The sequence below is a fragment of the Ochotona princeps genome, chromosome 16 (assembly GCF_030435755.1).
Source record: "Ochotona princeps isolate mOchPri1 chromosome 16, mOchPri1.hap1, whole genome shotgun sequence".
Taxonomy (NCBI): Eukaryota; Metazoa; Chordata; class Mammalia; order Lagomorpha; family Ochotonidae; genus Ochotona; species Ochotona princeps.
Window position 1 is genome coordinate 14486075 of NC_080847.1, and position 13887 is coordinate 14499961.

At 50.1% G+C, this 13887-nt stretch overlaps 1 protein-coding gene across 2 annotated transcripts in view; it reads left to right on the top strand.

Moving 5' to 3' along the window:
• The window catches only part of RANBP10 (RAN binding protein 10), a 55202-nt gene that overhangs the window by 37961 nt on the left and 3354 nt on the right, over positions 1-13887 (top strand). Inside the window, exons 5-13 of one of the 2 annotated variants that reach the window (XM_004583957.3) lie at positions 2544-2566; positions 4076-4260; positions 9017-9129; positions 10486-10594; positions 10696-10844; positions 11032-11236; positions 12343-12464; positions 12948-13093; positions 13383-13494. In XM_004583957.3, the coding sequence (XP_004584014.1) occupies positions 2544-2566; positions 4076-4260; positions 9017-9129; positions 10486-10594; positions 10696-10844; positions 11032-11236; positions 12343-12464; positions 12948-13093; positions 13383-13494 (1164 nt within the window). Of the gene's footprint in view, positions 1-2543; positions 2567-2680; positions 2781-4075; positions 4261-9016; positions 9130-10485; positions 10595-10695; positions 10845-11031; positions 11237-12342; positions 12465-12947; positions 13094-13382; positions 13495-13887 lie in introns of those variants that run through there. The other variant, XM_058675084.1, reaches the window with a different exon arrangement.

Consider the following 13887-nt stretch of genomic DNA (forward strand, 5'->3'; position numbering starts at 1 on the left):
CTGTATAGCACGCCCGCCCCCATTTCCTTTCACCAATATGCATCCTTCCTCTTTGGAAAAACAGAAGGATATCTGTCACAGCACCATCCCCGTGTGCCATCAGTCATCTGTGTAGTTAGTCACCTGCCATCTTTCTTGCTGTTCCTGAATGCACTTTGAGGGAGGGCCTGGCTACTGGGAGGCCTCAGTAGATACTTGGTAGGAGGAAAGAGCAAGTGAAAGGAGATGGGAGGCTAATCTTCTCTACAAGGGTTGGATGTCCTTGCTGAGTCATCTTTACACAGCTCTGTGGGTCTCCCAGGCCTCATGTTCTTAATTTCAGTAACCCCTGGCCATGTCTGTTTAACTTGGGACACTTCTTGTCAACAAGTTTGGCTATCCTGTTTCCATCCTGGAGTTTTGCCTAGCCCTCAATCCCAAGGACCCACTCAAATTTTGTCCCTGTGGCCTTGCAGAGGCTCAGAGAGGAGGTGGAGTAACTTCTTCATTCCCTTGGAAGTATCTCCAAGCCTCATCCATCCTGGGTGCTACTGTGAGGCAAAACCAGACGGCTGTGGTTAGATCCTCCCCTCCCTCACCCTGGGGACCAGTTGCAGGCAGCCTCTACCTAGAAGTCAGTTTCTAGAGAATGCCTCATTTTCTCCTTCTTTGGGTGTAAGGGTTGATATTATCCCCCCCCCCTTTTTTTCCCCAGATGGCCTCAAAGAGGTTGGGTAACTTGTGAAAGGTCACACTGCAAATAAACTGATGGATCCTGAATTTTCCCTTTCCCTGGATGTTTGGGCCCCTTGCTTGAGCCCAGGAATGAACAGCATCTCAACAATTTCTGGGCTTAGATCTGTGCAGCCATCTGGGGAGTGAACCAGCAGATGAAAGACTTCCTCTTTTTTAAACAAAGACCTTTATTGCAGCATTGTTTGAAAGGGATTGGGAGAGGAATGCTTGGAAAAACGATCTGAATTTGTAAAAAAAAATTCGAGACTGAGTAAACAATGTATGCATTGGAAGGACTAGAATATAAGTATAAAAAAGTAAGTCATGAGCCTGGCGTGGTAGCCTAGCAGCTAGAGTCCTTGCCTTGAACATGCTGGGATCCCATATGTGCACCGGTTCTAGTCCCAGCAGCCCCGCTTCCCATCCAGCTCCCTACTTGTGACCTGGGAAAGCAGTCAAGGATAGCCCAACACCTTTGGGACCCTGCACCTGCACAGGAGACCTGGAAGAGGCTCCTGGATTCTGGCTTCAGATCAGTTCAGCTCCAACCATTGTGTTTGCTTGGGGAGTGAATTATAGGACGGAAAATCTTCCTCTCTGTCTCTCCTTCTCTCTTTATATCTGACTTTGCAGTAAAAATAAATAAATCTTTAAAAAAAAAGTAAGTCACACATGTACATTTTTCTAGAAAGATATCTGAGATACATTGTGCAGTAGAAAGAATCTGAGTTAAATACAGTGGTTTTGTTTTTTGTTTTTGATGTACAAAGATATTTATTACAGCATTGAAGTTGTTAAAAAAAAAAAAAAAAGGGAAGCTTCTCTCTTTGTCAACGGAACTCTGACAGTCAAAAAAATAAATAAATCTTAGGGAAAAGAAACAAACAAACAAAATCTCTGGCCCAAATTTCAGCAGCTCCTATGATTCTCTGTCTAATAAATTGGGAGGACTGAGGGCTTAGAACTCTACTGGCCCATTTTCTTTATCTCAGAGCTTGGGTGTCTTGGAGTTATACAGAGGCCACTTACAGTACTGAGGGTCTTGTTTCCCTCCAGTCTCACTTCAAGTTCATGGCTGAGGTCTCTGGAGATACAGCCTCTTCTATTATTTATTTGAAAGTCAGAGTTACGGAAAGAGATTTTTTGTCAGCTAGCTCACTCCCAGATAGCTGCAATAGCTAGCGCTGGGCCATACTGAAGCCAGGGGCTTCATCCCATCTGCAGATGGATGACAGGGCCTAATCATTTTGGCTGTCCTCCCTGGCTTTCCCAAGACATTGGCAAGGATCTGGATTGGAAATAGAACAGGCAGGACATGAACCAATGCCCATATAGGATATCAGCATCATAGGCATCAGCTTTACCTGCTATGCTGCAGTGCCAGCCTCCAGCCCCTTCTCAAGGCAGGAAGGTTTGGAGGCGGCATAAGCTTTGCCAACTTGGAACCTCTGAGGGACTCAGAACAAGTCTACTCTCATCATCTGTGAAGTGGGATAAGAAAACCTCTTCAGAGTTGGTGTGAGATCAGGTCAGGTTCTGGCACACACTGGTTCCCTTGACTACTAGCTGAACCACAAGAAGATCAGATCTGAATGGCCTTGGAATATAGATCAACAGGCTATCTGTCCCTGAAAAAGACAAATAACTTGAGAGAATGGAAGAGCCCTGGACAAATACCTGAATATCTGATTTCACTCCTAGCCAGGCCACCCAGTAGAGGGAAAGCCAGGTTCTAAACTAGGCCCTATCATGTGCTTGGCTACTACCTCCAGAGCAAACATGGGGCTGGTCCTATCTTTGGTCTGATGACTGTTCCTTTTCCCCCACAGGTATAGCCTTCACAGACCTCCCGGTGAGTACTTCCTTTGGGATTTCCCCCTCCTGGGCTGTTGGGAGCTGCCTGGGGTGGGGCGTGGTGGTCCCTGCACGGGCAGGGTGTAGAGTCTGGCCCTCTCCCCAACTAGGGATGTGTGCTGTGCTGTCAGCTTGGGGGTGCCACTAGGGGATACCTGCTGGTCTCCTCTCTCCAGCAGCGAGGCCTGGTCTTCTTCCACGACTCTTAGCAGGTGACACAATTTGTGGCATTTCCAATGGCAGTGGTGGGGGGCTGGGCAGTGGTGTAAAGAGGGTAGCTCCGTGGCTAAGCTGCTCTATGCCTTCAGAGACCCAGTCTGCTGCCACTCAGGGTACCCCATGCCAGAGAAGTAAGCTTTGTGCAGTTTTCTCTTCTTGGAAAAGGATGGAGTTTGCTTTGGGCTCAGTTAGGGCTCATCCTCATCCTATGTACCCCAGCCTTTCTTATCATGAGCCATCATAGGCTTTAGCACACAGAGACCTGCACCCAGAATGCTGGGAGCCTGGCTTTACACTGCTGTGGCTGGTTCTGGAAGGAAGGTTTGCCTACTCTGGTGGCTGCTTTAGGATCTTGGACCCTCCTGGATTGCCCTAGGAAAATGCCCTGGTGTTTTGAGGGGACCCCAAAGTCCAAACTACAGTGCCAGGGTCCTGTGTGAACCTCCTAAAGGACCAGAATCCTTTGCTTCTTGCTGGAGGCCTCAGAGAGGGGTTGGAGCAGAGCCTTGGGAGAGTCGGCCCTGGCTGGAGAACAGCCTGGTTGGGAGACATGACATAAAGTGACCAGATATATGTGTGGACAGTATCCCACCACATGCAAGAAAGAATGGAGGTGTCCCTGTGGGGAGTGAGGGTCAGGAAAGGTTGTTGGCAGGGATGGCCTTGTCTGTGATACAGAGGATGGCAGCAGTTGGTCATGCAGGAGGCCCCCTGCCTCACTGGCCATGAAGACCTCCTTTGGGAGAGCCTGGGACAGAAAGTGGAGCAGCCTGTCCCCCTTGTTCAGAGTCAGGGTGTTCAACCCACTTAATTCCTTTGCCAAGCTCCTCTGCCTGCTGCTTTCCTGGGTTACCTTATCCCTTCCTGCTGCCATAGGTAGCTCTGTCTTGTGGCAAAGGGATCCTTGGCCCTGCATCTTTTCAAGAGGAGCCATTATCTGCCCCCACAGTTGACCTCCATGGGCACGTCCACAGGGTTATGGTGCCCAGCCCGCCTCTGTGTGTGCTGACCGAATTGCAGAGGGGAGGCTGGACACTTAGACCCCACCAGCCTCTGATGCAGGGCAGGAGACTCTCCACACGGAGCTGTGCTTGCTTCAGCTTTGTCCCACAAGCTCTGGGTTAGCATCTCTGGCGGGGGGATGGGCTGAACTCAGCTTTCTCCACCACCTCCTGCATTGCTGTGCCTCTCTCAGTCCTAGCTTTGGCCCGCAGGAGCCAGGGATGTGAGGCGAGGCCCTGCTGTCCACTGCTTCAGGCCTTGACTGACGTTTCATTCTCCTCCTCAGGCCAACCTCTACCCCACCGTAGGCCTGCAGACACCTGGGGAGATTGTGGACGCCAACTTTGGGCAGCAGCCCTTCCTGTTTGACATTGAGGACTACATGCGAGAGTGGCGTGCCAAGGTCCAGGGCACTGTCCACTGCTTCCCTATCAGCGCCCGGCTTGGCGAGTGGCAGGCGGTACTGCAGAAGTGAGTGCCGTGCCCCAGCTCTTCTCAGGGACCTCACTCTCCATACACCCCTGCAGGCTGCCAGCTGCTCTTATGGATTGGATTCCAGCTGGGAATCCCCTTCTGGGAAGCACTCCCAGAGGGAATCTACCCACTGCTCCGCACCCCGGTCACTCCCTGGACAGCTCTCGCTAACTTCTTCCCAGCTGTTCCCGCTGAAAACCTCTTGCCTCTTAGCCAGTTACTGAAGGCTCTTTTTCTTCCCTGGGTCATTTTGCAGAGAATGTGCTGGGATACCCCGTGGCTTCTTCTGTGGACTTCTTTCTACCATAGGAAGTATCTGTCCATCCTGCCATGACTGTGGCCTGAGATCACCTCTTGGGGCTCAGCATGCAGCCAGGTCCCATGTGTCTGTGGCAGTGGTGCTGGGAAACTTCCTCCCTAGGACTAGCCTTGATGGCTGCTTGAATCATCATCAGCTCCCAGACATTCCTAGAAGTGGGGGTTTCTCAGATTCCCAAGGGAGGCAGGTTTGGGTCTTAGCTAGCTTGCTAGCAGGAGGCTTATTAAAACAGTTACCGGTATCTGCTCTACTGGGCATTGAGTTGGCTCCAGAGGATGGGCAGATGAGTATAGAGCAAGAACTGGGCTACTGTCAGCCAGCCCTTGGGTAGGGTTAAGGTACATGCTGGGTTCTTTGTGCAGACTCCCTTTCTTGAGGGATTGGTCTCAAGGCAGGTTCCAGGGGAAGCTGAGTCAGGAGCGAGATGGTCAGACCCTCTGCAGGAAAAATAGTACTGCCTCCTCTTGTTTCCAGGCCCTTGAGCAGGTAAGTAAGGTGTGCTTTCTCAGAAGGTTAAGACAGGGCCACTTCCCAGCAGGCTTACAGGGATGGGCAAAGGACTCGCATGGGAAAGGATTGATGCTGCCAGTGTTCAGGATCTTGTATCAGCACACAGGTGCTTTGTTCACATGTGTATATCCATGTGCTTATATGTGTTCATTTGTAGTTAGTTCTTAAGGCCTGCATTTAGTTTGTGTTCTGTAGTCCTGTGTAACTTTATGAATATGGGAGACAGACTGTCCATAAACACTTTGGCTGCCTTCCTGTGATGGGGAATTCAGGTTATTTCCTCTTTTTGTTTGTATAGAAAGCCTTTTGTACTTAAAGAATTTTCTTTCTCTTCTGTTTTTTAGAATGCTATGTCATTCAGTTTTGTTTTGTTTGTTTCTTTTCCAAAAGATCTCACATATTTATTACTGAACCAACCCACTAGTCAGAGCCCTAGTCAAACATATCTGGCTGTCCAGACTATGGTGATGTCTTCAACTTGATATGGTTTAGAATATAGTGATTTTTTTTAAAGATTTATTTATTTTTAATGGAAAGTCATATATACAGAGAGGAGGAGAGACAGAGAGGAAGATCTTCCATCCATTGGTTCATTCTCCCAAGCAGCCACAACAGCTGGAGCTGAGCCAATTCGAAGCCAGGAGCCTCTTCCAGGTCTCCCATGTGGGTGCAGGGTCCCAAAGCCTTAGGCTGTCCTCGACTGCTTTCCCAGGCCACAAGCAGGGAGCTGGATGGGAAGTGGGGCCGCTGGGACTAGAACCGGTGCCCATATGGGATCCTGGCACATTCAAGGCGAGGACTTTAGCCGCTACGCTATCGTGCTGGGCCCGAATATAGTGATCTTGATATAATAATATGTGTGCCACTCATTTCCAGTGCAGTTCTTTATAGACCCATCTTGGTTCTTTCCTGTTGTCTCCTTTTGGAGTTAGAGCTGATTTTATTGCCATCTTTCATTCAAAGGTGCTTGGAGGAATGGCACTATTTTATTTTTGTCTTTTGGCTAGGAGTCTCTTGATTCTGAATGTCATGTGAAAATGCATGGCAAAGAAGAGTCAGGTCTGCTCACCATGAGGAAGGAATGAAGAAGCAAGCTGCTTCCATTTGAAAGACAAAGCTACATGGGAGGCATGGGAAAGCAGAGATCTTCCATCTGCTGATTAATTCTTCACATGGCCACAGCAGCTAGGTCTTGGCCAAGCCAAAGCCAGGAACTAGGATTTCCAGTCTTCTTTCATGGGTGACAGAGGTCCAAGTGTCTTGCTACACACATTAGCAAGAAATGGATTGGATGTGGAACAGCCAGGACTTGAACTGGCACTGAAATATGACATATGGGTATTATAAGCTTCAGCTTAATCTATTATACTGCAATGCCGTCCCCTAGAGAATTTTTCATGTTTAAGATTATTTCAGGGTGTGGTGCTGTGGAATAGCTGGTAAAACCTCTGCCTTCAACACCAGCATCCCATATGGGCACTGATTCAAATCCCAGCTGTTTCACTTCCCATTCAGCTCCCTGCTGGTGACTAGGGGAAAGTAGTGGAGGATGACCCAAATCTTTGTGCCCCTATACTCATGTTGAGAGGCCCAGAAACTTCTGGCTCCTGGCATTGGACCGGCTCAACTGTGGCAGTATGGGCATTTGGGTAGTGAAGCAGCATATAGATTTCTCTCTCTGTTTTTCAAATAAATAAATATTTTTCAAAGAAAAGATTGGCATATGATAAGCTATATATAAAGGCAGACTTATAAAGAAAAAGAGAGACAGAGAAAGATCTTCCAAGGAGGAGCTGGATGAGAAGTGGAGCACCTGGGACACAAACCTATATAGGATCCCAGTGCTTGGAAGTAGAGGATTGGCCAGTTGAGCCCTAGCATCGGCCCTTAATTTGCTTCATTTTAACAGCAAACTACTTAGCAGGAATACCACAGAAGACAGACAACATTGAGAACCTATATGTAGAACAAGTCAGAATATCCACTGTATGATACAAGTGGTGTCCTTGAAAGAAGTGAAATTATTGGACCTTGGCACAGTAGCCTAGTGGCTAAAGTCCCTGCCTTACATCTGCTGGGATCACATATGGGCATGGTTCTAATCCTGGCTGCTCTACTTCCCATCCAGCTCCCTGCTTGTAGCTTGGGCAAGCAGTCGAGGACAGCCCAAAGCCTTGAGACCCTGCACCCACTTGGGAGACCTGGAAGAGGCTTCTTGCTCCTGTCTTTGGATCAGCTCAGCTTCGGCTGTTGCATTTGCTTGGGGAATGAACCAGTGGAAGAAAGATTTTTCCTCTCTGTCTCTCCTTCTCTCTGTAAATCTGACTTTCCAATAAAAATAAAATAAAGTGAAAGTATTTTTAAAAAGTGAAATTAATGGGGCTGGTATTGTGGCATAGCTAGTTAAGTTGCCATCTGGAGTGCTGGCATCCATGTGGATGCATGATCAAGACTCAGCTATTCTACTTGCATCCAAGTACCGGAACCCCTGCCACCCATGTGGGAGACCTGGAAGAGGCTCCTGGCTTTGGCCTTACCCATCCCTGGCCCTTGTTGCCATTTGGGGAATAGACCTGTGGATGGAAGAGCTCTTTGTCTTGCAAATAAAACAAGTAAATCTTTAAAAAAAAAAAAAAGGCTTATTTATTTATTTATTTTTGGTAGGTCAGATTTACAGAGAGAAAGACAGAGAAAGATCTTTCATCCACTGGTTCACTCCCCAAGAGGCCACAATGGCCAGAGCTTAGCTGATCCAAAGGCAGGAGTCAGAAGCTTCTTTTGGGTCTCCTACGCGGGTACAGGGTCCCAAGGCTTTGGGCTGTCCTCGACTGCCTTCCCAGTCCGCAAGCAGGGAGCTGGAAGGGAAGTGGAGCAGTTAGGGTACAAATCAGCACCCATATGAGATCCCAGTGTGTGCAAGGCGAGGACCTCAGCCACTAGGCTGCCATGCTTGGCCCAGTAAATCCTTTAAAAAAAAAGAGTGAAAGTGAGTCACAGACACTATGCATTTTAATGACATGTGACACAGGAGTTCATCTGAACCAAGTTGTGTCAAAAATTTTTGCCCTCATGTGTTTAATGCTCATGAGGGTTACAACATAGGTAATACCTAATTCTGCAATGAAAAGTTTTATTTCTTAACTTCTTTGTCCCCTATACTTTGTGTATATCGTCTCACTTGCCCTTCCTATGTGTTGGGACACACTGGTACTCCTGTGCCTTCCATGTTTGGCAGTTAAAATACTGACATCAGATATTCTCTCCTGTACACATTACACACAAAGCTTACCCTGTATACACATGTACACATGTGTATGTGTAGGTGTGTGTGCGCACACACAGGCCACAGGGCACCAGGCTTCTCCAGGCTGTTTCCTAAAGGTAGTTTTTCCACTGGTTCTTTTAGTTGTGCCTGTTTCTTCCTGGCAATATCAGCCTGATATCCTAGCTGCTCTGCCCTAATTTGTGATAGGTCATGGAGTACACTCCAGGGGATGTGGGCACACCTAGGACCAGTGCCCAGGGCAGCCTGCGGCACTGTGGTTGCATTTCCAGAAGGTTTAGGAGGCTGCCACCCTTTTCTTCTGGTGGCTGTTTCAGGAAGCCCGTCAGCCATCTCTGGGCTTCTGCTGTTCACAAGGAGACAGCTGCTTCTGAGAGCTTATGAACAGCCTGTCAGAGAAACTGCAGCTGCTTCTCCAGGCTGTGGGACAGCCTTGGGGACCAGCTGAGCCCCAGCCTGAGGGCATCAGCATGAGGAGCATTGTTTTGATGCAGCTCCTTTATTCTCATCCTGTGCAGGTTACACCTCCCAACCTGTGTTTGGGGTCAGCACATGGTGAGGTAGGCTGTCCCATTAGGTAGTCAGAGTGAGCAGTAAAGTGCAGTTCTTGAGTGTCACCTTAAGTTCTTCCTTTCTTCTAGCATGGTCTCATCTTACCTGGTGCATCATGGGTATTGTGCTACAGCCACAGCTTTTGCACGAATGACTGAAACCCCGATTCAGGAAGAACAGGCGTCCATAAAGAACAGACAAAGTAAGGTTAATTCTCTTCTCCCCTTTCCCTTCCTTATCTGTTCCTAACTCTGCTCTCTGGCTCATGCCAGGCCTGGATAAGCTGTCACAGACTCATTCAGCCCGTAACCCTGAGCCAACCATAGTCCCATTGCTGTCTCTCATTGCCCAGATGGACAGTTGGCAGCCTGGGAACATCTCAGAGCATCCTCCCCCATACAGCTGCTGAAGGCCAGGCCCTGGTGTGGCTAGATCGTACTCCTCCATGCCTTATGTCCTCCTCCCTGAATCCCACTCAACCTACTGTTCATGTTACTCTTGAAAGAAAACACCTACCTTTCCCACTGTTGACTCACTCTTAGTAGTTCTGCCAGACTGAGACCTGAAGTGGTCAGACAGGAAGAAGCTCATGCTTAGCAGCTGTGTGGTAGTCCCTCTCTCTGCTCCCCAACCCTAATCCTGTCCTTTGTATTCAGCCTAGGAAGCTATCCCAGCCCGGAGTCTGTGATTGCCTCTATGTTCTGTGTTTGGGTTCTTTCGTGGCAGAAGGAGTGTTGGGCAAAAAGAGGAAGATCCCAAAAGGGAGCTAGAAGAGTGTAGGCAAGTGTGTGTGTGGACATGTGTGTTTGTGCATGCCTGCTTGCATCTCTGAGCTGGCGTCTTTGTGTATGTACATGTGTCTATGTCTCCCAGAGAAACTACGCCCAGCTACACACACCGACAGGGATCCCAGAGTTGGGATCTGCAAATGAGAGAACCTCACACGCAAGACTCGCTCCCAGCAAGATGCACCAGGCCCCAGGACAAGAGGAAGCAAGCAGCCACAAGATGCTGATGACTGGAGTGGTGTCCACATCGTAGGTGCCAGTGAGAGAAGAATGACCTCTCTCCCAGCAAGGGAACATGCTACAGCTGCTGAAGATTGCCAAGATGTGGGCCTCTGCCCAGACAGTAGTGTGTTCCTGTCGCTACCTCCCTGTGAGGCTTAGGAAGAGAAAAGTGTCTGAAGAGGAATCCCTCAATCCACCAGCTGCCTGGGTGCCTATTTCTGGATCACTCTATAGCCACCCCTCCCAAGGGTCTTGGTGATCTGCATCCCATCACTGCAGGCCTTGAGCCTACCCTCCCATTCCTGGGATGGAAGTTCCCCTTCTGTGTTTCCCATTCTTACTCTTAAGGACTATTGACATTTGGCCGAAAACAGATGGATCACAGGGCTAGATGGTCAGGATGTCCCTTTAGCTTCTTCTGTGATTATCTCCAGCTGGCCAGATGCTCTGAGGCAGCCCATCTGTCTCTTGGCTGGCCCCTGCTCCGAGGCATGTGGCTGTGAGCAGCATCTGCAGCCTTCTCACTGCCATATTCTTGCTTTCTGCAGAGATCCAGAGGCTGGTGCTGGAGGGCCGCGTGGGTGAGGCCATTGAAACCACCCAGCACTTCTACCCAGGGCTTCTGGAGCACAATCCCAACCTGCTCTTCATGCTCAAGTAAGTATTGGGTACTGCCAGCCTTGGTAGAGTCTCAGCTGGTGGTGGGGCCAGATAGCCCAGGCCGAGCCTAGAGCATTGTCGCTCTGCTCCCTCTGCAGGTGCCGACAGTTTGTGGAGATGGTGAATGGGACCGACAGTGAGGTCCGCAGCTTGTGCTCCCGAAGCCCCAAGTCCCAGGACAGCTACCCTGACTCCCCCAGCCTCAGCCCCCGCCATGGCCCCAGTAGTTCCCACATGCACAACACAGGTCAGCCACTCTCCACAGGGCTCTGGGAAGAACTGGTGTGCAGAAGAAAGACTATCCCTTGTGCCCATCCTGAGCCTGTCTCAGGGCCCACTGCCAGATTTGGGGGAATGAAAATGGGATTGCTGGGGTTATTCCCTGGACCCCGCTTGATGGCAAGTGCCCTCTTCTGGTTGTTCCCGGCTTCTAGGAGCAGACAGTCCCAGCTGCAGCAACGGCATCACATCCACCAAGAACAAACAGAATCACAGCAAATATCCTGCACCCAGCTCCTCGTCCTCATCTTCATCCTCCTCATCTTCCTCTTCCCCGTCCTCTGTCAATTACTCCGAGTCCAACTCAACAGACTCCACCAAGTCCCAGCCCCACAGCAGTACCAGTAACCAGGAGACCAGGTGATTGTCCTGCTTGACTTTCTCCTGCAGCAGGCAGGCCCCTGTTAGTTTGTTGTTTGAATGCTGTCCTCTGCCCTTTCTTCCCCTGCCCCCTCTCAGGCCTGTGCCTAGACTACAAGCATTGGCTCCGGCTTCATCCCTACTCAGATTTAGCTGCCACTTCCCTTGACCTTGACTTTTTCCAGGGTTGTTAGTACTGCCAGGCTGAAAATGTGGCACCTCCCTGGGGTGGGCATTGTAGTACAGTTAGGTAAACCGCCACTTGAGACGCCAGCATGTTATATCAGAGTTGTGGTTCAAGTTCTGGCTGTTCCACTTGCAATTTATCTTCTGCTAATGTACTTGGAAATGGATCAAAGGATACTTCAAGCTCTTGAGTCCCTGCCACTCACATGGAAAACTCAAAAGAGTTTCTGGATTCTGGCTTCAGCCTGACCTAACTCTGCTCTTTGCAGGCAAACCAGGGAATGGAAGAGTCTCTGTTTCTTGCTCTTTTTTTCGCTCCCTCTCACTTCCTCCGTCTCTGTCTCTCTCTCAGTTCCTTCCTCCTGCATCTGCCTTTCAAATTAACAAATTAAAACAAACAGAACAGAACATGATATCCTCCAAGGTGGCCTCCATTTTTGAACAGGCTGCGTCTGTCAGAACTCCCAGGGTCTATAATAAAGAAACTTGTTCTGTATCAGGCTGTGGGAGGCCAGTTTGGGTGGGCAGGGTGTCTAGGCTGGAGGCTGCAGCCCCAAATAGCTGTCAGTGATCCCCAGGCATGCCTCAAGGCTGACCCAGTTTGACTCCCAATCAGGACCACAGGGATACCCACTGAGGACCGTGGGGCCCAGACACTGGAGATGAGGGAGATTGTAGAAGACAGGTGTCAACTCAGAGGAGGGACAGGGAGAGGAGAAGTATGGAGGCCATCCCGGGACAAGAGTGGGAATCAGAAGGCTGGTCTTTGTATGTAGCTAGTGTCACACAGGGCCAGGTGTTGGAGCCTGGGAATCTTGGGCTGTCTTTTCATGTTTCCGGAGACCTTTGGTTTACAGCAACACATTGTAAAACTTGAATATTGGCCCTTGGCCAACTCCTACCTTAATCCTTCTCCACAGCGACAGTGAGATGGAGATGGAGGCAGAGCATTATCCCAATGGTGTGCTGGAAAGCATGGCCACACGCATTGTCAATGGTGCCTACAAGCATGAAGACCTGCAGACAGATGAGTCCAGCATGGGTGAGTGCTGTGCTCTAGTGTAACCCAGCATCAAGGCCCTGCTGGGTCTTGATGCCCTATTTCCTCTGGGAGGGAGCTAGGATGGGCATGCTGTGGCAATATGAGAAGCTCTAGCCAGGGCCCATGGCTTCCTCAGCCAGCTGGGGGATGCGTTCTTGAGGAAACTCTGAATAAGTAGGAAAGCACAGGTGTCCTGCCAGGGCTCCTGTCCTTACACTGGGGCCTAGACAGAGTTTGAGAGTATGGGCATTCTTAGGAATGCCATGCTCCTGTGCATGCTCTTGACAAGGGAACTTGTGAGCCCTGCTTGATCCCTGTGTGTGAGGAGGGAAGATACTGAGAGCAGCCCCATTATGCTGTCCAAGCTGGTCCTCCTAGCAAAAGTTGCAGCTCACCTAGGTCCCACCCGTACCACCCTGGTCCTGCCCTTCTTATCCTTCTCTCCCGCCTCCTGATATGTTCTCTGCTGCGCTCTGGGTGCAGATGATGGCCATCCACGGAGGCAACTGTGTGGGGGCAACCAGGCTGCCACAGAAAAAATTATCCTGTTTGGCCGAGAGTTGCAGGCTCTAAGTGAGCAGCTGGGCCGGGAATATGGCAAGAATTTGGCACACAAAGAGATGCTACAGGTATGGGACAAGTCAAGTTCTTCCACAGAACAGGGCCCCATGGTGCTGGGGGTAGGGTGGTTCTGGAATGGTCCAAGGGACACCAAGAACAGAGTAGTGGTTTCTAATTGTGGGGAAGTAGCTCCCTCGAGGAGACTACCTTCTCCACATCCTAGAGTGGACACGTCCTTGCCTGATCCCACTGTCCAGGTATGTTGAGCTCTGGTGTGCGCTGTACAGGGTCCTGTGCCTGTCTGGAGCCATGTGGACAAGTGTGCTATAGTCCTCTCAAAAGTGCCTTGTCCCGTAGGATGCCTTCAGCCTCCTGGCATACTCAGACCCCTGGAATTGCCCAGTTGGCCAGCAGCTTGACCCCATCCAGAGGGAACCTGTTTGCGCTGCCCTCAACAGTGCCATTTTAGGTGAGTGGCTCTAACCAAACCGAGGGTGGGTCCATGAGTGCCTGGGGAGGCCCCCTCGGTGCTCTCCCTAAGGAGAGCTGGTGTTGGGCCAGTCAGGGCAGCAAGTTCTGCACAGTTCTTGTCTGCTGACTCATAAGACTGCTGGATGCCAGGGGCTGACCTCTCTCTGCTCACCTGAGTTGGCTGCTGGAGCATGTTGGGTTTTGGGCCATGACCATGAGCTTGGGCCAGCCCACTGCTGTGAAGAAAGCCAAGGTCCTTGGGTTTCTGGCATAACTGCAAGGCCGTGGCCTGGTGGCTGTGACATCCACCAAGACTGAACACTGTGACCCAAGAGAGTGCATTCCCTCCACCTTCCACCCCTAAGGGAAATTTGACCTATGCCAAAGCACT